The sequence below is a fragment of the Cupressus sempervirens genome, chromosome 11, assembly GCF_028749045.1.
Source record: "Cupressus sempervirens isolate cs-2001-9-10 chromosome 11, ASM2874904v1, whole genome shotgun sequence".
NCBI lineage: Eukaryota > Viridiplantae > Streptophyta > Pinopsida > Cupressales > Cupressaceae > Cupressus > Cupressus sempervirens.
In genome coordinates this window covers 113,744,172-113,767,890 of record NC_143128.1, presented here as the reverse complement: position 1 = coordinate 113,767,890, position 23,719 = coordinate 113,744,172, and the positions used below count along the sequence as shown (strand labels likewise).

The following is a 23,719-nucleotide window of genomic DNA, read 5'->3' as shown; positions in this document are numbered from 1 at the left end:
ATTAATTCTTTTCACCAAAAATAATTAAGATTTTACAAAAGACCAAATTTAACAAAATTTTCATTTTTGAAAATTATTGAAATTTACACAATTATATCCAAATTTTCAAAAAAAAATGTCTAAGTAGAAAATTTACAATTTTCTCCTACCAAGTGTTGCTCTTTTAGAATTGTTTGGCTCAAGGATGAAATTGGTGGCTTTGGAAAATGAAGCAGAACAAGGGGAAAATAAATATAACCCTCTCGCCACTAGCCTGAAAGTGTCCAAGGCTCAAAATTTTCAAAAAATCAAAATTGGTGGACAATCCAAAAATTTGCAGAGGCGATCAAAAAAAGCGGGTCCCCAAAATTTTGGGGTGATGGTGTGAAAACCTCACAACATCTAGCATCAACCCAAAGAAATGTTCCTGAACATTTCAAGAAATAAGTAACTTAGAACAAAAATCTCAGGATGGCCTGTCCACAAATATACTTAAGGGCGAGCACTCAACAAGGGAAAAAACTCTCAAGCTGAACCTAAGCACTTTGACCATAAGTTACTCACGTGTGTGCAAATGATTTATTCCCCGCTCGACAAGAACTTGATAATCTCTTAGATCCATTAGACTTAGTTATTATAATATCCTTACTTCAAAAGCAACCTTGATTGAGCCCCGCTGCTAGTCAGGCATCTATAGCCCCGATGGAGTTATCGCTATGGCACCACAATCATGGTTCTACCTTTAGTGATTATTTTTATAGCACCGGTAGAGATGATTGCACACCCTTGAACCAAATTTCATCTTTTATTTTCACTTTGATATTGCTTTTCCTCTTTTCTTATGATATTTTCTCTCTGCTTTTTTTTTTCTTCAATCTTTTGTTTGGTTTGTAGGCAATGAAGCTTGCGGAGGGTTTGGAAGACCACAGTGGCGCTGAAGCAGGTGTATGATTTTTACTAAGTCCAACTTCTCTTCAAGACACCAAGAACTCAGAGCAATTAAATGTGAGTAGAATGTTGTAACCATGCCAGAGATAACTCAAGAGCCTCTATCAAGTCTAACCCAAATTTAGTACAAGTCCTATCATAGACCAACGACTAAACACATCCTTTAATCTTTGAACCTTGTTACATGTATTCGAAAAAATGAACAAGACAGACTTCGTTTTGTCACCAAAAATGTAAAATCTACACACCTCACCACGAGTGACAACATGGATCCCCTTTTGCACTTACAAATACCCAAAACCAAAATTCACTCAAACTAAGGAAGCTAAAAGATCCCAAGTCAAATGACTTGGTGCAAATCAAATTCGAGCTCCCTCACAACACCTAAACTAAGCAACTGAAAGAAAACTAACCTAAAGAACTAAACAACTAAAAGAAAACTACTCTAAACCCCTAGGCCAAATGGTCCAAAACAAACTCTACTCTAAATAACTGAAAGCAAACTAAACTACTAACTGAAAGTAAACCTAAACCACTCTCCTGAACCAAATGGTCCAAGACAAACCTACCCTAACTATGTACAAGACTCTAAAGGGACAACACTAACCAATCTAATATATACATTGGATCTAACATGGTTTCTCAAGATGTTCAAAAGTAACAAGGTTTGGGTGATAGTTTTCAATCTTGCAAACTCATCCTTATACTCTAAAAAAAATTTGGTCACCTCAAACTCAAACTCTAGAAAATTAACATGCAAGACTAACAATTGAGGCAACTCATAGGGTCCATGATTAATCTAAATACAAGTTGTTTTTGCAGAATTTCCATAATCAAAATAAAAACTTTCAAACCTTTCATCTTTAAGAGTAGGGAAAGAAACAACCTGGCATGACTCAAATTCAAATGGAACCTGCAAATTCTCCATGGCCTCAGGAGGTCGAAGTTGGTGGTGCATCGTCCCTCTAACATCTACATCAAACTCATTGGTAGCCCAGGCAAGATCAATCTTGAAAACAAGCTCATGAAATATCGTATTTGGGGGCTTGTCCCTGTGAACAATAAACCATGAATCCTTGTGAATCTCCTCAAATGTATCCTCAGAAATCGAGGATTTTTTGATATTTTCCTCATCAAACACCTCTCCAAGTTGCTCGGACACAATATTTGACTGTAGCATCAACCCAAACTGTTCTTTGTTTTCCTTTTCTATGGGAGCAACTTGATCACCACTTAACAATCCTTGCATATCTTTGTCAATAGGAGCTTCATCATCTAGCGTGTAATTTCCATTTGAACTCTCTTTAGGAACATCTTGCAATTCTTTACATAGACTTTCACTGAACATAGCACCTTCAAAACGGATAGGAGAACCATCATACATCTTTGTGAATTGTTCATCAACTTCCATTTCGAGTGGCAAAAGTTCTGGGGGTCGAAGTTGATGGTGAATCATGCCACCTGCAACAACTTGATCACCTTGAAAGGCTTTGGGCAATGACTCCTTCTGTATTTCTTCTATAGGATTTTCAAGCATCTCCCTAAAGAATGTAGTGGAGATAGTGCCTTGCATTGGTTTATCAATATTTTCCTCACACTTGAACTCTCTTGTGATATCTTGTAATTCCTTGTTCAACTTTCCCACTTGATTATCTTCCTCTTTAAGGATATTTGAAACTTCTTGCAACCCATCCTCAAGAGTCACCCCTTGAATTATGCATGAAGGCTCACCAAAGATTTCCTATTTGTCCACCTTTTGATGTTCCATTTGTAGTTCTTTGTGTGTCTTTACCTGTTGAGTTTTTGCTTCATCAACTTGTTGAATCTCAACCTTCTATCTACCATGTTGATCTTCTTTTTTTAGAGCCCCTGAGATTCTCTTTTCTACTTGTTCTAAGGCCACTATAGACAAGGAGCAAGATAACTCCGAGTGGAATGCGTTGTGAATTCTGCACGAATTGGGTAATAATAAGTTCTCCACTGATATTTGGTTACCCGACTCCATTCCTTGCTGTACAGTTCTAGTCACAAAGTTCTTGAAGCTCTCAAACATGCCTTCACCCTCATCGGACGAAGCATCTGGATTTGACTCAATCAGGATCTCGGTGGAATCCTTTCCTTTGCTTACCGTCTCTTCTCTCTCTTGGATAAATTCAATTATTTCCTCAATTTTCTTGTCAACCCCTCCACCTCGTGATATAATGTTTGAAGGTTCATCCACTAGTTTATCTTGAATATTAGAATCAACCACATCATCTTGATAAATCTTATCTTCTTCATTCTTTGGTGTCCAACTTCGAAGTTGAAAGAAATGTTTACCACCCCCTACTGATATTTCCTCATACCAACCCAATTGAAACTTGACCAAGTCAATGGTGTCTTGGCAAGATGGGCAAGTAGACTCTAAATATATGAGACTATGTGCAAGGCACCAATAATGTTTTCCACATATGTTCTTTGATTCCCTAATGATATCTTCTTTGAAAACAAGAAAATCTTCCTCCGAATTGAGAAAGACCACAGGCTCATGTATTTGTGAAAAAGAAAATTTTCCTCTTAACGCCATGTCCACTCTTAAGAGAAACACCAAACAATCCATCTCCCCATGATCCGTAATACAATGTATCCTACATTTCCTTGATGCTGCAAGTTGACTAAAATTCAATGGATGTAACCTTTTGTTCAAATCAGCCAAAATGGGATGAACGTCCACTCGCCTATCCATTGAGAAACCTTTCTTCTTTTTGAAATTTTTTTTTTTTGATTTTTTTTTTTTTTGAATTTTTACTTTTAAAAGAGATCTCTCATCTCAAATGTAACTTTGAAAGCTCATCCCTCGTCATGCTTTGAATTTCCAAGTTGATCCAAGAATGAAAATCATTCAGCCCTCATCTAGCACCAGATAATGTTGATGGCGCGACGATGGAGGGTAAATGCCTCACCAATGCTCTAATTTTCTCAAGAATGAAATCCAATTCAAGCCCTCCTTCTAGTGCCAGATAATGTTGATGCAAGTTTTGTATCACTTACATGACATATTAGGATTTGAATATTCAATATGGGATATCAAACATGCAACTCCTCTCTTGAAAAGTTATTACCTATGAAGACATAAGCAATAGCTCCAATGTTCCTTACACCATTGGATACTCGCTCAGTTTGATCGATGTGATTTTCCGGTAATCATGTAGGCGGCCTTACACTATTCATTCGAGGATGACTTGGACTTTGGTGGAATGATGGAGATGATGATGGGTTTGTGAAATATGCGGAGGCAGATAATGTTGATGGTGGTGGTGATGGAGGATGTGTCTGCCAGTGATGATGTTGATGGGAAAGCAGAGGTGATGGAAGCTGAATGGATCTATTCTAATGCTTGACCTACTCCTTCTAACTTCCCTCTCTCTAAACTTCGACTACCCAGCTACTCACTATTCTACTCCTACTCCTATGAATGGAAAGTTAGCAAATGGATGGGGATCGAACCTAATGAGAGCTGACCAACGGCCTCACTTCCACAGGTACAATGATTCAAAGGAATAATAAACTAGTTTACCACACAAAGCTTCCCAACCAGCCGCTAGGATGCTCGTGGTCTAGTATTGATCCCTATCAAACATTTACCAATGCTACCATACAACTATTCATCTACTTCACTCCTACTTAGCAACTTGAAATGAAACCAACTTTAACAACTTGAAAGGAAATCTAACTAAGTGGAAGTAGAAAACATGCAATAACACTCAATGTTCTTGATCAACATGCAAATCGCAACAATGAAAAAGAGAGCAATTTTGGTATTATCTTTGCAACAATTTCTCCAACCACTTTACAAATGAGAGCAAATGGCCTTTTATAGGGACCAGAAATACAATGGACGGTGGAGATCAAAACAAGATCAACGATCCAGATTGGATCCTCAAAACCCTAATTAGGGTTGCCACCCCATCGGCCAATGAGAAGCTGCCACCTCATCAATGGACCAATGAAAAAAGTGCAAAAAGTGGCAACCAATGAGAAGGCACCAAAATGGTGGCCAATCAGAAAGAGACACTTGTCCTATTCTAGAAGAAAGGGAAATTGTCACTTGGGCTTACATCAAATGATCTTCTAATGTAAATCTTCCCTTTTCTTTCATTTTCTTAGCTAAGGCAATGAACTTAGCTAGCCTTTCGTTAACGTCTTCCATAGGAGGACAAGGTGTGTGCTTTGCCCTGAGTTTTGCTGACTTCACCATACTGCTTGCTACTTGTAGTATCCTTTCGCGATCCTTCTCATATTCTTTCACAAATCCAATAAAATCATTGAGAGAGGAAAGAGTGCCCAAATGCTTTTTCTTGATAGCAACCTTTTCTAGCGCATCCAATCTCGATCGAAGTCTTATCTCATTGATATCCTCTTCTCTGATGTCTTCAAAATCAAGGGCTGCTCCGTTGTCGCTCATTATAGTCGTAATGGAAGTGTCGATGCTTGGGCCGTGATGTGCAATTGCCTTTTGTATATCCTTTTATTGTACCACCATTGGTATCGGTTATTCGCCTCATTTTCAAGAAGGGTGTTTTGGGTATCATATCCTCTTTGTCTTTCTCAGTGTTTGTCCGCTTGGGATTCTTACTTGCACTAACATCCTCCATACTCGTCTTTAATAACCCTCCTCAAATCTGCCCTCAAAAAATGCTGATGAAAGCTCAAAGAATTTCATCAAACAATTCACATGCAAGGGACATATGACTGATATAGTATTTCAGCTAGTTTCAAATGACCTTTTTACAATTTGCATCAATGGAAATCTTGTGCTAGAAGACTACAATGGACTACACAAATGACCTAACATGAGTGTGCTACTAATTTTGACAATATTCAGTGCATATATATGATCTAAGCATGAGAAATGAACACCTACAGCCAACTGGCATTTTTACAAACAGTTGGTATGTAAACTAACTAGCTGATAAATAATGATATTAAATTGCTTAAATGACACCAGCAACTATTATCTTCTTAATTGCGATGAAAATTACAATGCTCATGAAATATGGCCAAGACTTTGGCATTTACAAGGATTACAAAATGATAATGTTGGTATAATGCACATGCACACTTACAGCCGAAAGCTTATAACACCCTAAAAACAATACTAACAAAAGAACCTGGTTGTAGATGGCTGAAATAATTTCCTTCTATGCTGCCCCTTCTGCTTTGCTTTTTTCGAACTGCTTTTTCGGCTTGCTTTTTTCGTACCCGCTTTTTCAGCCTGCTTTTTCGGTTCCGCTTTTTGAACTGCTTTTACAGATTTCTTTTTTCGCCTACATTTTCTGTTCCGCTTTTTTCGGGCTGCTTTTTCGTATCTACTTTTTCAAACTGCTACCATGTTGAATCTCAAGGCCATATTCAATGGCGTCAAGATTTTCAGCTTGAAGGGATTTCGTCCTTCAAACTATTGAGATATAATCTCCAGAAAATCCTCCAATTTCTTTGATATTTCCAAGCCTGAATAAATGAGAGCTATCCTCTTCCTTTTAATCCCTTCCTCACTTGCTCCACGCTTTCGTCTTGCCAATGTGGGATAATACATGACTTTTAATATTACTTCTTTTTTTCTTTTTACAAGTCCATGCATGTACTCAAAAAGGGGACTCTTGATTTTTATAAAGTGACTTTATGAAACATTATAATATTTAATTTAAATAGTCACTTTACCATTGTAACTTCAAACATTAAAATAATATACCAAATAAACTCGAAATCCCACATATAATAGCTCATTAGAAAGAGCCCAACAAAATGCATCTCATCCTGTCACTGAAAATGGAAGGCACTGCATCCCCCTATTGGCTTACTAAAAATAGTAAGTCTTCCTGACAACCCAACAAACGAACTCTGTTTGGCCTGTAATTAAATTTGACTAGGCCAAATAACCTCAGGATCCCTTTTGAAGTCCTGGTTAGCCCTCGGGACCATACAAGAATGGGCTAACGACAACATATCTCCAAACTGGCTAAGTGGGGGACATTACAGTCTGTCCCTCTTGAAATTGCTTGTCCCCAAGCAATCTCAACTCAGGATGTTGAATAATCTCCTTTGCCTCCCATGTCGCATCCTCAACTGGTAGGTTCCTCCACTTTACGAGGTACTCCCTGATAGTCCGCCTGCGAAGCACCCTCTCCCTGGAGTCAAGTATGGCCTCAAGAATCAAGATAAGTTTTCCCTCATCATCAAGAGGTGGCAATACTACTGAAGGCACCACATTATGCCCCAATGCCTTCTTAAGGCGTGACACATGGAACACTATGTACTTTACTGTCTGCAGGCAGCTCCAACTCATAAGCTACCTCACCCACTCTCTTGATTACTTTAAATGGTCCATAGTAGCGTGGTTTCAATTTCTCTGTTCCACTCCTTTTTAGAGAGGACTGTCTATACGGCTGTAACATGAGGTACACCATGTCTCCTACCTCGAAAAATCTCTCAACCCTGTGCTGATCAGCATATTGCTTCTGCTGATTTTGTGCCCTTTGCAAATTTTCTTTCAAGGATCGCATAATGTCCTAACACTCCTGCAATATATCCTTGGCCTTAGGCACCCTACTGTCTCCAAATAACAAATCCAGAAAATTAGGAGCATCATACCCGTACAGTGCCATGAAAGGGGACATTTGAATAGACATATGGAAAGAGGTATTATAGCAGTACTCCCCTAGATGCAGCCACTTCACTCAAGCCTTTTGCTCTCCTGCAATGTAGTTTCGAAGGTACCCCTCAACCCATTTATTCACTATCTCTGTCTGCCCATCAGTTTGGGGGTGGTAACTGGTACTCGGAGTTAGCTCTGTTCCACACAACCTGAACAACTCCTGCCAAAAGTGGCTCATAAACCTACTATCCCTGTCGCTAACTATGTTCCGTGGCATCCTATGTAATCTAAATACCTCTCGAAAGAATAGCTCTGCTGTCTGTACTGCTGAATATGTGGACGAAATCGCAAAGAAATGTACAAATTTCATCAATTTGTCTACCACAACAAAAATACAATCCCGACCTTGTACCTTGGGGAGGCCTGTAATGAAATCCATGGAAATGCTATCCCACTTCTTCTCTGGTATGGGTAGGGGCTGTAGTAAACCACCTGGAAAGGAATGTTCCTGTTTGTTCTGCTGACATACTGGGCACTCCCTAACAAATTGAAGCACCTCTGTTTTGAGTCCTTTCCAAGTGAAGCGCTCTCTCACTTGCCGATATGTCTTAAAGAATCCGAGATGTCCTTCCAATGGTGAATCATGAAATGCCCTCAGAATCTTTTGCTTCATAACAGAACCGGGTACTAAATAAATCCTTTCTTTGTAGATGATCAAATCATTTACAACAGTGTACCGACTCTCTTGAATAGTTCCTTCAATAACACTAGATGCCCAACTATCCTTGGCATACTTTGCCAAGATCAACTCTCTCCAATCGTCCATGACTATCCCAACAGCAAGCAAATGAGGCCTTCTGGATAAAGCATCTGCGACGATATTTTTCTTCCCTTTGACATAGACTATGTCAAAATCATAAGCCTATAACTTACCCATTTCTGTTGCCTGTCATTGAGATCTTTCTGTCCAAGGAAATGTTTCAAGCTGTTATGATCTATTTTTACTGTGAATCGGCTCCCTGCTAAGTATTGCTTGAACTTAGCTAGCGCGTGCATGATTGCTAGCATTTCTTTGTCATAGATGCTGTAAGTTCTCTCAACACCTTGTAATTTCCTACTCTCATATGCGATGGGATGTTTGTCCTGCATGAGGACAGCTCCTACGCCCTCTCCTGAGGCATCACACTGCAGCTCAAAAGGCCTGGTGAAATCTGGAATGGCTAAAACAGGGCATGTACTCATCAGCTTCTTGAACCTGTCAAAACAATCCTGAGCCTTCTCTGACCACTTGAAACTATCTCTCTGTGTCAAATCTGTAAGTGGTGCTGCTATCTATGAAAGTCCCTTCACAAATCTATGGTAGAACCCGCAAAGCCCAAGAAATCCTTTGAGTTGCGAAATGTTCCTCGGCGGTGGCCAATCCAGAATGGCCCTGATCTTGTCTGGGTCAACCCGAACACTTCCTGCACTAATAATATGCCCTAGATAGAGCAACTCTGTCATCCCGAACTTGCATTTACTCATCTTGGCATATAATGACTCTCTCTCTAGAATGTTGAGCACTGCATCAATATGCTTCAAATGTTCCTCCCAAGTACGGCTGTATATCAATATATCATCAAAAAAAATCAACACAAACTTCCTCAATTGATCTCTCAATGCTCTATTCATACAGGACTGGAAAGTGTCGGGGCCATTAGTCAACCCAAAGGGCATGACTAAGAACTCAAAATGTCCATAGTGGCATCTAAAAGCTGTCTTCTCCACATCCACCTCTCTAACCCATATTTGGTGGTAGCCGGATCTCAAATCAATCTTAGAGAAGTAGCAGGCACCGTGCAATTCATCAATAAGCTCGTCAATGCGCGGAATAGGGTATCGGTTCTTGATTGTCTTCTTGTTTAGTTCCCTATAATCAATGCACATCCTCATTGTACCATCCTTCTTCACCAATACTACTGAAGAAGCGAAAGGACTCTTGCTTGGTCGTATTTGCCCCATGTCAATCAACTCCTTGATTGCCTTTTCTATTTCATCTTTATATCTCTTTGGATGGCGGTAGGGTGTGATGATGACTGGCTTAGCCCCTTCCTCTAACTCAATAACATGCTCAATTCCCCTATCCGGGGGTCTCCCTGGAGGTATCTCACCAAACACCTTAGTATGTTTGGTTATTATTTTTTGTACATCAGGGGGATACTCCTGTTTATGTTGCTCTGTCACCTCAGGCATTACTCTGAACTCTGCTGTCCACTGCACCTGGTCGTGTCTGAAGAAACTCTGCATCCGCTTGAGTGACACCACTCGTAGTCTCCCATCTGACAAACCTCTGAGTACTATCTTCTTACCATTTGCCTCAAACCTCATTTCCATTTTCTGGAGGTTAAATGTAAACTCTTCTAGAGATTTCATCCAATTCATCCCAAGCACCATATCCTGATCACCAATGTTGACAACAAAGAAATCTCCCACCATGTCATAATCTCCCAAACGAAGTTGCAAGTTGGAGATTTTCTTGGTACAGTCGATTTTGAAGCCGTCGGCAACCATCACCTTAAATCCCCTATGCTCTTCTGTATGTAGCCCTCTACGTGTCACAAAATTCTCATCAATGAAGTTATGTGTTGCCCTTGTATTAATGAGTGCCACAAATCTTTGTCCATCCAAAGTTCCCCTAACTCTGAAAGTGACGGCCTCCTGTATACTGGACAACTGAGCTATCGTGCTATCATTGTGTGCTTCCTCATGTGAAGAATTATCATCTCCATCTGATTCTGATGACTGTTCTGAATCTCCATTTACGGACTCTTCGGCTGAAAAGTACTCCATTTGCTTGGCTTTTGCTTTCAATGGACACTTACGTGACAAATCCCAAGGCTCCCTGCAATGAAAACAAAGCTTCTTCTTCCTGAGATCATTAAGTGTCTCATTGTCCAACCTCTTACTTTCCTCCTTAGGCAGCTGACCCTCTCTACAAAAAGGTTTACTGTCCTTATCTTTCCTCGAAGGGAAACTCTTTGCCTGGAATTTAGTTTTAGAAGCTGAAGAGGAATCCATGTCACGAGCTTTCTTAATGGCTTCCTGCAAAGTGGGAGGGTTGAGAGCTTTAATCCACCCTCTCAACGGATCAGCTAATCCATCCATAAATAAAACCAGTATCCTCCGTTCAGATACATCTGTTACTAACACTGCAAGTTTCTGAAATTTTGAAATGTATGTTTCCAATGATCCCCATTGTTTAAGCTGAGCTAACTCCTTGAAATGTAGTTCTGGATCCTTCCTATCAAAACGTTCAATCAGTCTCTCCGTAAACTCCACATATGAGGTGATGTGTGCATGACCCATAGTGACCATACCATGATGCCACCACTCGTGTGCTAACCCATCCAGATGAATTGCTGCATATTTAATAGCTTCTTCCTCAGGCATAGGGTTCAATTGAAAGTATGTATCAAGCTTTTGAACCCAAGCTCTTGTTGTAGACTTCCCCGAGCCATCATAATATGGTAACTGAAGTTTCCCTACTTTCTTTCGTAGCTCATAGCTCTGGTTCCTGTCATGTCGACGTGGCATATGTTTCATCCGCACATCCATATACTCCCTAAAGGTAATTGCAGCAGTAAAATCTGGACCTCCGGCTTCCCAATCTCTTCTCAACTAGTCTTGTATATCAGTGATCTAGGGCTCTGGTACGGGCTGCTTTGGGGCTCTAGGAGGAAATGTGGGAATCATGGGCCTTGAACTCAAGGTCCTAGCTTGCTGGGGTGCATGACCGAAGTTGTTCCCAACTTGTTCACCTCCATTATGTGTCCCATCCTGATTGTTCCCATTCTGACTGTTACCATTTTGATTATTACCATTCTGATTATTTCCTCCACCCATGTTAGCATTCAACCCCATTTGACGAGCCATCATCTGCATCATAAGCTCCATTCTCTAATTTTATTCCTGTGCCCTCTATTCTGCTAATCGCTGTCCCTGTGCCAAGGTCTCTAATAACTGTAAGAATCTTTTCTCTCCAAGATCCCGAGCATTCCTGTCTCCCATATTGCCGCCTTGATCAAAGAATATCTCCTCTGTGTCTGTATGACTGGATTCTATGTCCACCTGCACGGATGAACTAGACTGTTTGCTCTGCAGGTGTGAAATCCTATTTTGTCTTGCTCTGGTATTGCGAAAATTATAAGGCCCCTGTCACATGCTCAAACATAAATGCTCTGATTTTAGTGTTTTGACATTTTGTCAAACACTTTTCCCTCTGTCTGACTGTTCCAAATTCCTTATAAGACCTCCACAGGATGGCAGGACTTATAGCTCTGATACCATTGTAATAACACTCCTCAAATCTGCCCTCAAAAAATGCTGATGAAAGCTCAAAGAATATCATCAAACAATTCACATGCCAGGGACGTATGACTGATATAGTATTTCAGCTAGCTTCAAATGACCTTTTTACAATTTGCATCAATGAAAATCTTGTGCTAGAAGACTACAATGGACTACACAAATGACCTAACATGAGTGTGCTACTAATTTTGACAATGTTCAATGCATATATATGATCTAAGCATGAGAAATGAACACCTACAGCCAACTGGCATTTTTACAAACAGTTGGTATGCAAACTAACTAGCTGATAAATAATGATATTAAATTGCTTAAATGACACCAGCAACTATTATCTTCTTAATTGCAATGAAAATTACAATGCTCATGAAATATGGCCAAGACTTTGGCATTTACAAGGATTACAAAATGATAATGTTGGTATAATGCACACTTACAGCTGAAAGCTTATAACACCCTAAAAACAATACTAACAAAAGAACCTGGTTGTAGATGGCTGAAATAATTTTCTTCTATGCTGCCCCTTCTGTTTTGCTTTTTTCGAACTGCTTTTTCAGCTTGCTTTTTTCGTACCCGCTTTTTCAGCCTGCTTTTTCGGTTCCGCTTTTTTGAACTGCTTTTACGAATTGCTTTTTTCGCCTGCTTTTTCTGTTCTGCTTTTTTCGGGCTGCTTTTTCATATCTGCTTTTTCAGATTGCTTCCATGTTGAATCTCAAGGCCATATCTTTCAATGGCGTCAAGATTTCCAACTTGAAGGGATTTCGTCCTTCAAACTATTGAGATATAATCTCCAGAAAATTCTCCAATTTCTTTGATATTTCCAAGCCTGAATAAATGAGAGCTATCCTCTTCCTTTTAATCCCCTCCTCACTTGCAATACGCTTCCGTCTTGCCAATGTGGGATAATACATGACTTTTAATATTACTTTTTTTTTTTTTTACAAAGTCCATGTATGTACTCAAAAGGGGGACTCTTGATTTTTATAAAGTGACTTTATGAAACATTATAATATTTAATTTAAATAGTCACTTTACCGTTGTAACTTCAAACATTAAAATAATATACCAAATAAACTCGAAATCTCACATATAATAGCTCATTAGAAAGAGCCCAACAAAACGCATCTCATCCTGTCACTGAAAATTGAAGGCACTGCATCCCCCTATTGGCTTATTAAAAATAGTAAGTCGTCCTGACAACCCAACAAACGAACTCCGTTTGGCCTGTAATTAAATTTGACTAGGCCAAATAATCTCAAGATCCCTTTTGAAGTCCTGGTTAGCCCTCAGGACCATACAAGAATGGGCTAACGACAACATACCTCCAAACTGGCTAAGTGGGGGACATTACATTGTCGCCCTATTACAGGATGGTAGAGTGGTGGACCAGAAGGCAAGTAGAACCAAGGGAAACAATCCTTAGACTAGAACGAAAGAAGGATGTCAGCTTAAGGACCCCTTGCAACTCTAAATGATTTGAAATTACCTCTACCTATAGCCAAGAGGGATTGTCCTTCCTTTAGTCTGTCCTTCATCCATATCATGTCCACTGTAGCAATATTGGTGTCGGTTATTCTCTTGATTTTCGAGAAGAAGGGTGTTTTGGGCATCATATCCTCTTTGTATTTCTTAGTGTTTGCCCGCTTGAGATTCTTACTTGCACTAACATCCTCCATACTCGTTGTCCTCTTATGGGATGGTAGAGTGGTGGACCAGAAGGCAAGAAGAACCAAGAGGAGCAATCCTTAGACTAGAACAAAAGATGGATGTCAGCTTAAGGACCCCTTGCAACTCTAGATGATGAAAATTCACCTTAACCAATAATCTTACAACGACTTTTTGGAACCTAGGACAAGACCTCAAGAACTCCTAATCCCCTTGCAAATCATAAATTTATCATTCAATACACCTCCAAATAAAATTTCCCAACCTAGGGCAAAAATCACAGCCACTTGCAAAAATCAGAATTTTATCTCCCACAAATTTCGCCCTCCACAAATTTCGGCTCCCACAAATTTCGCCTTCCACAAATTTCGCCAAGCAAGAAGAGTGCAGATCTGCTGTTGCAAAATCACCAACGCCTTGAAAAGGAGAAGTGAGAAGTGAGGAAGAAATGGGAGATAGGCCTCCTCTTATACCCAACTTTCTTACTCTCTCCAAGCTAGCCAACTTGGACCCTGGGAGCAAGAAAAACAAATAATTATTGCAAAATTATGGCCCACAATTAAATACTTAGCTAAAATTAATTTTGCCATGATGAAAATTAACATTTAAATTGTCAATTGGACCAAAATTTTAAAAGAAAAATAAATGGTGCCTTGGAGATGTTAAATATGTCCATTTAATGAGGATTTAGTAATTAATACGTCATTAAAATTGGATTTTGGCTAACCAAAAGCCATTTTTCAATATTAAATTACCAATTTCATTAAAGGCAAAAAGTTTTCAAGGCAATTTTAATTTATTAAAGCCATTTTTTTTGCATTTTTTCTCCAAATCGATTTAGCTAAGCAATTTTAGCTTTTTAACACATAAAATTATTTCTTTAGATCCTAAAATCGATTTTGCAATTTTATCTCACCATCACAAAAATTAATCCTTTTCACCAAAAATAATTAAGATTTTCCAAAAGACCAAATTTAACAAAATTTTCATTTTTGAAAATTATCCAAATTTACACAATTATATCCAAATTTTCAAAAGAAAATGTCTTAGTAGAAAATTTACAATTTTATCCTGCCAAGTGTTGCTCTTTTAAAATTGTTTGGCTCCAGGATGAAATTGGTGGCTTTGGAAAATCAAGTGGAACAAGGGGAAAATAAATCTAACCCTCTCCCCACTAACCTGAAAGTGTCCAAGGCTCAAAATTTTCAAAAAATCAAAATTGTTGGACAATTCAAAAATTTGCCGAGGCGATCAAAAAAGGGGTGTCCCCAAAATTTTGGGGCGATGGTGTGAAAACCTCACAACAAAAGTGAGGAATAAGTTGCCTCTTGATCTTGCGCAATTTGGGTTGCTAGTTCATTCATTCTCTTTTGTATGTTTTCTAGTTTTGCTCGTGTCTCTTGCACAATATGGATCATCAGAATCCAATGTGTTTTGGGGATACACTATGGGCTTTCCATTGCTGGTCATAGTTGAAACAGATTTGTTTCTCTTACAAGCAATTGTTTGTAAGTTAATATTATGATTGTAATTGTTTACCATAACTTTCTAAATGTTTAAGGTATTATGCTCAATATTACAAGAAAAATGCTTATTGTTTATTGTATATTTTGCTGGTTGCAACTATATCATTTACAAAATTTTCCTCTACTGAGGACACAACAAAAGAATAGATTAACAGATAAACTGGACATACCCTACTTTGGGGTGTTCTGTCCATTTTCATTTCTGGGCTTGTCTTGGCCTTTACATAGTTTATGAAAAATCATAAGAGGACCAGCTTGTTTGGCATTCCATGCCTCAATAAGTGTGTTTCTCAATTCTACCTTCTTGGTAGGAGCCCACCCGACTCTGTCTTTCTTGATTCATTGTAATGCTTGTGCTAGGGTCTTATTGTTTTTGGGCACAGAGTAGTAGGAATAATTTTGTTTTGGCATGTTTTTAATCAAGTATAAAAATATGGGATGTTTGGGTGATTTGCGTGGTGCCCCACGGATATACATCCTATTTATCATTCAAATCTGCATTGTTTCAGTTTTGCTTGTAATGTTTTTAGTTGAACCTAGTGCTCTAATACCATATGTAACATACTAAAAATTCCGAAACTAATTAACTCTTAAATAAAAACAACAAATCTAATTCTTCATAGAGTGAAAAGAGATATAGTTAAATTAGTTTCAAAGAGATATAGTTAAATTAGTTACTCAACTACTTCACATGGACAAGAAAATACGAACTAACTACATTCTGAATTGCATATAAATAGGAAATAACAAACATTTAACTACTAGTTCACATGACATTCATTATTAATTACCATTCCCATCATAAAATACTCTAAGGAAAACAACATATTTTATGATGAAGGGTGCTCCCCTTAATACCATAACACATAATAGAAATAAAGAAACAACAATTTGTGAGAACAAAATATGGGCTTCTTGTTATTGCCGCAAATGTGAAATTACAGAATTCAGAATTACAATATGCTAACCCACATGGGAGCCTTCATTACAGTAATTTGCAAGACAGAGTTGCAAACTATCACCCCGAACTATCCTAGACAATATTTGGCCATTTCTTAAATAGGCAATTTAATGCCGCCCGATAAGGTTCTAGAGACTTAATACTTAGGGCCGAAAGACCCTAACAAAACATATAAATAGGAGATAATTTCCACAGCAAGTCAAAACATATAAAGTCGGCCAAATACATTTTTGACATTTATTTTGGAAGTTTTGGTCAGCCCAACTTCGGAAGGCCATAATTCTCAAACCATTGCTCCGATTGGCTATTATAACCACTTTTAAAAAACCCCAGCTTCTGATCTACAAGCCTAAAATAAATGTCAGTGCCCATTTGTCGAGTTCTCGAGCCTCATTTGGGCACATTTAAGCTTTCAACAGTAAGCCTGAAGTTTATATACCAAAATTGCAAACCAAAAATCTGCAATAAATCCATGAATACGCATGATATGAAACTGAACCTCAACTGGTAGGCTGATATATCTAAGATGAACATCCACCTCTGAAATTAGGACATTCTGATCTCGTATGACTAACTTACTAAGTAGCAAGCCTCAATAGACAACAACTCTGCATTAAGACAACCCTTATTCAAACAACTGAAATGAAATATTTTTTTTTGATGCAAGATTTCTCTTACACGCAGGATGCTCCTCTATCATTTTCACAAGTACAAAGGAAACTTAAAAGGATTACTAGAGTAAAAACAGTAGATGAAACAAAGTTGTACAAGTCTTGGCATCTAGAAGAGAGGAGAAGCATTGCCATGGGCTTAACGTCCCAACTACAAACACTTAGTCTCCTCTCACAATCTCCAATGAGAAAAGCCCTCCCTACCCTAGGAGTTGGCTTGGGACACCCTTATCTAGCTTTTGAGCATCTTGGAGAGTGTTGACTAGTCAATTGTTGAGATTCTAGATACAATCCAACCAACCTATTTTTCAATTGCTAGCACCCTAATGTCTGGTGATCATGGTGGTAAACGCCATTTACTACCTTGGCCAAGGATTTCGGATGAGCATCTCATGTGCTTGATCACCCACCACTTGACTTGACAACAAGAAAATACGAAGGGATTAACATGATCTTTTGTTTAAGTTTTTTTTTAAGGTATTATTATTGATTTGTTTACTCCCTTTTGCCGCAGGGCTTCTACTCTTTCCTCCCTAGGCTCGACCATGATGGTCCTTAATACTTGGAGCAATTCTCATGATATCATGATCTTTTATTCCTTTTCCACATATCATGCCTTTATCGGCCAACGACATCATATGATGGTATGCTCTTAATTCTATTCTATTATTACAATAGAGAGTATTCCATCTCTAGGACATATCAGCTATGCCCTAGTATGGAACTCCTTAATCAAATCTTTTATTAAGAATATTCACAACACAATATAGGACTGTCTGAATACATAAACAATCAACATAAGACCTTTTTGGATCTAAATATATGTACAACTCTGAATCTTGCACCAATTATTGAAGTAACAGCAGAGTTGATAAACAACATGTATCACATACACAAGACATGGCATAATCTTTACAAAGGAATTCAAATGCATGACCTGATTTTTCGTATCAGTCTGAAGTATTTTGATATTGCAGAGTGAGCTGACACCAAGACCTTTGAATAGGTCGATGAATATTCACAACTTTGAACTCACGAGCTTCAGCTCTAGCAATAAATTTCACTTTCACCATCTCAATGTGGTTCATGTAAATACTATACATTGGTACATGAAATACTAAATGCTCGAAAATTTTGTAGAAGCACAGAGAGAAGAATCAAAGAACATATGCTCGGGAGCTTTCGCCCGCAAGAATCGTAAGGCATAAATAGACATGTATCGGCTAAGATGGTATGACCTCCCATTGGGGTTCAGTTAAATCAAGATGGACGCAATATAAAAGTTGCAAGATTATTTCTGAAAATTATTAGCCTGATGCTGCAAGGTGGTGGGTAATAAGGTTAATTGATCAAAATTAAATAAAAACCATGCTTGTACCAGAGAAAAGAATATAGAAGCAAGGTGCAACAAGATATACTAAGCATATCTTGGTCTAAGAATATCACCTTCTATATATTCATGCTTTCCTGAGTCCTATCATATGTAGGTATATATATATGGATATGATAATATATATATATATTCCATACCCACACAAGTATGAGTATAGAAAAGATATTTTTATACCAAGGTATGACGGTTTACACAGAGCAAAGAAATCAATACATGATAAAGGTATTATACTTATGTTACTTTTAATGTTTCTTTTTTATTTGTTTAATTAATAGCTCATGGTAATCCATGTACTTGTTTTTCTAGCCGTTCAAATCCTTGATCTAGGTGGTTAAGTTCGTACCTCTTATTATAACAGTGGATTTGGGTGTCCCCTTCCTAACTCTCATTTTGGCAATGCTTTCCTTCACCGTCATGATCTTGCAAAATAGAAATGGTTCCCGGTAATAACATATTTCAAGTTTTTTAAAAATAAAATAGATCATATAATCATTCTAAATTTCTATGATACTCAATTCTTCTAATTTCATCTTAATGGCTAACAAACATCCACATGATATATTAACTAATAACCACTATTCCATTTCACACAAATCTGAATATCTCAACAATTTTATTATTACAACCAATTTCACAAGAACCGATACTTGCAATGAAATTACTGAACAACTGATTTCACATGAAATTTTCCAACGGCCAGAATATTATTGAATGTAGCAAAAAATTGGGTTGTAACATCATGAATAACCATGCTGTTTGGTTGCTCAATGTATACATCCTCTTCAATCACCCCATTTGAGAAGGTTGTTTTAACATCTATTTGATGAAGTTTCTAGCGCTTGAGTGCTGCAATAGCTATGATGGTTCTGATGGAAGTATAAGGAGCTACTGGTGTAAAAGTTTCTTCATAGGCTTTGCCTTCCTTTTGTGAAAAAAAAACTAGCTACTAATCTAGGTTTTCTATACTTACATCAGTATCATGTTTAATTTTAAACAACCATTTAGATGAAACAACTGATTTACCTTTTTTTCTTGGAACAATGTCCCTTACATCATTTTTGGCGATGGATTGATATTCCTCCATCATGGCATCCTTCCATACTTCCTGATTTAAAGCTTCTTCAACACTGGAAGGATCAAACACTATAACGTGACTCATCAAAGATACACTACAAACATACTTATGAGGCATTTTACTCTCTCTGGAACTGCACGAGGGGTTGCATATTGTTAAACTTCCATATTCTTCCTGGTCCACATGTGTCTTTTCTTGTTGGCTGAAATATTACTTGGACCTGCTTAAGTATTGCTAGGATCTACAAGATCAATTGGTGTAGTTGAATCCTCTAAATCTTTACTCTCCTTTTCAATCTCTGAAGGTGGATCTGGATTAGCCATTTCTATATTCAAAGGATGCTCAAAGTCTTCTCTATTGAAATTCCATGTTAGATTATTTTGAATTTTGACAAGCCACATCTTCATCAAAAGAAACATTTCTGCTGATTTCAAATTGCCTTTGACCTGGGATGTAGAGACTATATGCTTTTGAAAAAATCGGTATAGTTAACAAAGATTCCTTTCCTTCCTGAAGGTTCCAACTTTGACCTTTTCTCTTTTGGAACACAAATATAAACAGAGTAACAAATTTTTTTGAAATAACTGATATTTGGTTTGATACCTGTAAAAGCTTCGTTTGGAGTCATGTTGTTTAGAATCTGAGGAGCACTACGGTTCTGAATATGAACTTTTGTCCTGCAAGCTTCAACCCATAAAAATGTTTGAAGGCTTTGATCATGAATCTTAGCTTTTGCTGCCTCAACAGTTGTCTTGTTATTTCTTTTATCTACACCATTTTGTTGAGGATTATAAGGGACACAAAAGTCCCTTTTGATCCCAACTTCAACACAAAAACTATGAAAAATATCAGAGACATTTTCTTCTCCATTGTCAGACCTCAAAATCTTAATCTTCTTATTAGATAAATTTCAACAAGTTTTTCGAACTCTTTGAACCATGTATATCATATTTTTGTAGGAACATTGCTAGGGAGTGCAGAAATAAAGAAGAATTCCTCAGGGTTCTCACTTGACTCTCTTTGACGAGAAGAATCTTCTACATTTGCAGCAGTTGCTTGAGACTTTGGTCTAGAGGTACAATCTCTAGCAAAGCGTCCAAATTTGTCAAACCTAAAGCACTGGATTCCAGAAAGATCCCCTGTTCTTTTTCTTGGAGTTAGGAACTGACTCAAAGTTTTTGTCTCCGAATCTTTTGAAGTTTTGTTTTTTCCCTTTTCCTTTTGAAATGTGGACTGCAAGTACATGGTCATCTTCATGATGATTTTTACATCTATTTCCTCTAGCCTCTAATCTGCATTCTTCTTGAATGCAATCAGCTCTCAACCTGTCAAATTTTGGAAGCTCATCTTTCCACCAACTCCTTGAATGAGGGATTCCCACGAGTGGAGTCCATTCATGGCAAGCTTAACTAGATCCTTGTCTGCAAATGATTCACCAATTGCACTAAGCTAGTCCTTTAACTCTGTAATATTTCATAAAGTATGAAACTACTCATTCACCTCTAGGCATTTTCACATGCAATAATTGATGTCTCAAGGCTAGAGCTCTACTGGTATTGGTGAACTCATACAGATCCTTGAGAGTCCGAAGCATCTCCTTGGCTAATTCCGGTTTTGAAATAAGAAATCAAATGATCCTTAATTGAATTGATCATAATCTTCTTAGCCATGATTTTATTCCTTTTTCATTGTGTTCTTTCAGATTCATCAGATGGCTCTGTAACATCAGAGATTACATAGTCTAGAAGGTCATTCTCTTCAAGTGTAATCAGAATCCTAGTTTTGCATGAAGAGAAATTTGAAGAGCCATCTAATTTAACTCCCAACTTTCAAACCATTCACCATTGTCACACCCTGAAAATGAACAACCGTAAGAGAATCAAATAACATAGATAGCTAGATACTTATTATTCTGGATTGAAACTTGACTGTGATTCCATGTTAAATTTAAAAATCAGATATATGACAAACTTAAAAAAACAAACAAAATTAGGATTTTTTTCCCTGGAAAAAAACCCTTCTCACCGAGGGAAATAACCCAGCTCACAAAAATAGTTCTTTTAATAGAATTGTCAAAAATCAATCAGAAAACTCTGCATCCTTCAATATTTTCCACACGAACTGATTGAAGAGAGATCAGAATAATATCAACTGAGAATATCTAAAATGAAATCACGATGCAGATATAGATAGGCTTAGAGTATATGTTCACACACATAATACAGATTAAAACACGATATTGTAGTTCATATACGAAGGCTAGTGAAAAATACAATAAAACACGTATCATATATGAATTGCAAAATCCGATCAAAGATCAGATCGCAGATTTTTCTTCAGAACGATATGGAATCACCAAACACTGAATACTCTCTAACAAAAATATCCAACTGACGTAAACACTTCCATAGTCATAGAGAATATCAAGTGAGCATAGTGAATGGCTTTCCAAGAGCAGACGGACGTCGGTTGCTGAATATGACCCAATGAGTTATAATAAGAACTGTCGATTAGAACTGATGATAATAAAACAAAAATAGTGCTTGTAATAATATTGCAAGCAGCGATACACGAAAGATTAATGGCTCCACCAAACGATTATCATCGGCATACACACTTGAAGGATGATATGAAGGTGCCCAGTCATCAGAAAATAACACATATGGCAAGTTTGAGGACGAAGCCAAGACTGGTGGAGAGAAGTTATAACTTCAGCATGATAATGATATAAGCTAGGTGTGAGAACATCTCATGATCTGGAGAGATAATAGAGCTGCAATGACCGGAGAACATGGTCAAAATATTGAGACATATAATATCCACTAACTGAGATCAGTGAGCTTACAAGGTATGGACAGGACTTGCATAAGTTGAATGCGCAGGATTATAATGAATGAAGATCTATATGGCTGCTACAATATTCAACAACTCCAACTAACAAAACGATTCATGGTTACAATACATTAGATAGACAACCTCTATGTCCAACCCAAATTTTGTTATGGATGCCTTCTTGCTCTAAAAATACAGGAACAAGCAAGACAAATGATAACTTGCCTTTAGGGACTCTCAAATCCCACTTGATCATATATAAATCATCAGTTGAGTATAAAAGTGTGTTAGAAGTGAAAATCATTGTATATTAGATTCGATGCTTAATATTTGTTTAGACCCCTCATTTGCACATAATTTTTTTATACTGTAGTAGCAAGGTGGGCAAAACATAGAAAGCATATGTGGAAAGTTGCTTTGTATGGTTGCAGTTTAGTATTCTAGAATCACATTTTAATACTCTATATTGTGGAATTATTAGAAATATTTTAGTGAACATTTTCAAGGACAAATGCGGCCTTGAAAACCTCTTACAAAATAACTTCTTGTGTTAAAGCAGAAGCCCAGAAACTGTTGTTTATGGTGATTGTTACTGGATACTATGACAATGTGCAAAAATTCAAGGTACAACATAAGTTTCCTTTTTTTCATCTGTTATGAAACGTGTTGAGCATGAGTTGCAGGCATTCTGTGGCTAAAGATCTGTAGTAAATCTTGCAGAGAGAGCTTGCCGTTGCTGGAGAGGATGTAAACGATGTTAATAGTCTAGTCCATTTTTTCAGTGCACATGACTTACGATTGGAACCAAACAAAATACTTCAATCTGGTCTTTTGTTTCCACCTATAAATTTTTTATATTTTGGATCTCGTGACTTTTATATTTTTTCAACCTAGCAATACTCTTATTTTTCTACATTGCGGGTATCAATTGAACTAACTCTATATAGTTCTTGACATGTGCAGAATTCCAAGATTTTATGAAGGCTTTCAGCATTGCGAGCACAATAGAATCAAAAAACAGAATTGAAATCTTGCTTGACGAATTTACTTGCAAGAGAGTGCTCCAATAACTGATAATATGTGATCATTAACAGTTTTTGTCAATAATTGTAGTACATTTTCTCATGGGATTTATCCACACCATTTTTAACCATTCTTGTTTCCTTTTAAAGTTCACTGCCAGATATGGTGCATGTGTAATATAATCAAGCTGAACACATTAGATTCAAAAAGCTTCTGTTGGTAGTATACTCCTCTGAATTTTGACAGTAATTCTGTCAGATTATCCTTTTTTTGACATAATCTCATAGATGATGTCCTTTCTGTTTAGTATGGTATATTCAAAAGGCCTATATTCAGTTATTGTATTGGAAGATATATCTCTGAGAAATGGATGAAGTATGTCAAGTGTTTTCTCGGTTCTTAGTAATTTTGATGTTACATACAACACAACATCTACTACTTTTAGCAGCCTGGTGTTGTTTCCTAAACTTGCTAACATTTTCTACCAGGCTTCCAGGAATAAACTAGGCATAACAGACATGTCTAACTTTCGTATACAAAGTTATAACTAGTGCATAGAGAGCAAGCCTTAGCCCCTAAATACTGCAATCAAGATGGAATAAACCTTAATTGCAAGGAACTAAAATTGAAATTTCGGGTTTTTAAATTGATAAGAAGTTTAAGAG

General features: G+C 37.5%; 1 protein-coding gene across 4 annotated transcripts in view; it reads left to right on the top strand.

Moving 5' to 3' along the window:
- Nucleotides 1–23,456, top strand: part of LOC149528490 (uncharacterized) — a 244,672-nt gene extending 221,216 nt beyond the window's left edge. For 2 of the 4 annotated variants that reach the window (XM_089810825.1, XM_089810826.1), the window contains exons 10-12: nt 22,591–22,655; nt 22,752–22,857; nt 22,995–23,456. In XM_089810825.1, coding sequence (XP_089666951.1) covers nt 22,591–22,655; nt 22,752–22,857; nt 22,995–23,101 — 278 coding nt within the window. In that variant the 3' untranslated portion in view covers nt 23,102–23,456. Of the gene's footprint in view, nt 1–22,590; nt 22,656–22,751; nt 22,858–22,994 lie in introns of those variants that run through there. The other 2 variants (XR_016358971.1, XR_016358970.1) reach the window with 2 other exon arrangements.
- Nucleotides 23,457–23,719: the final 263 nt, after the last annotated feature.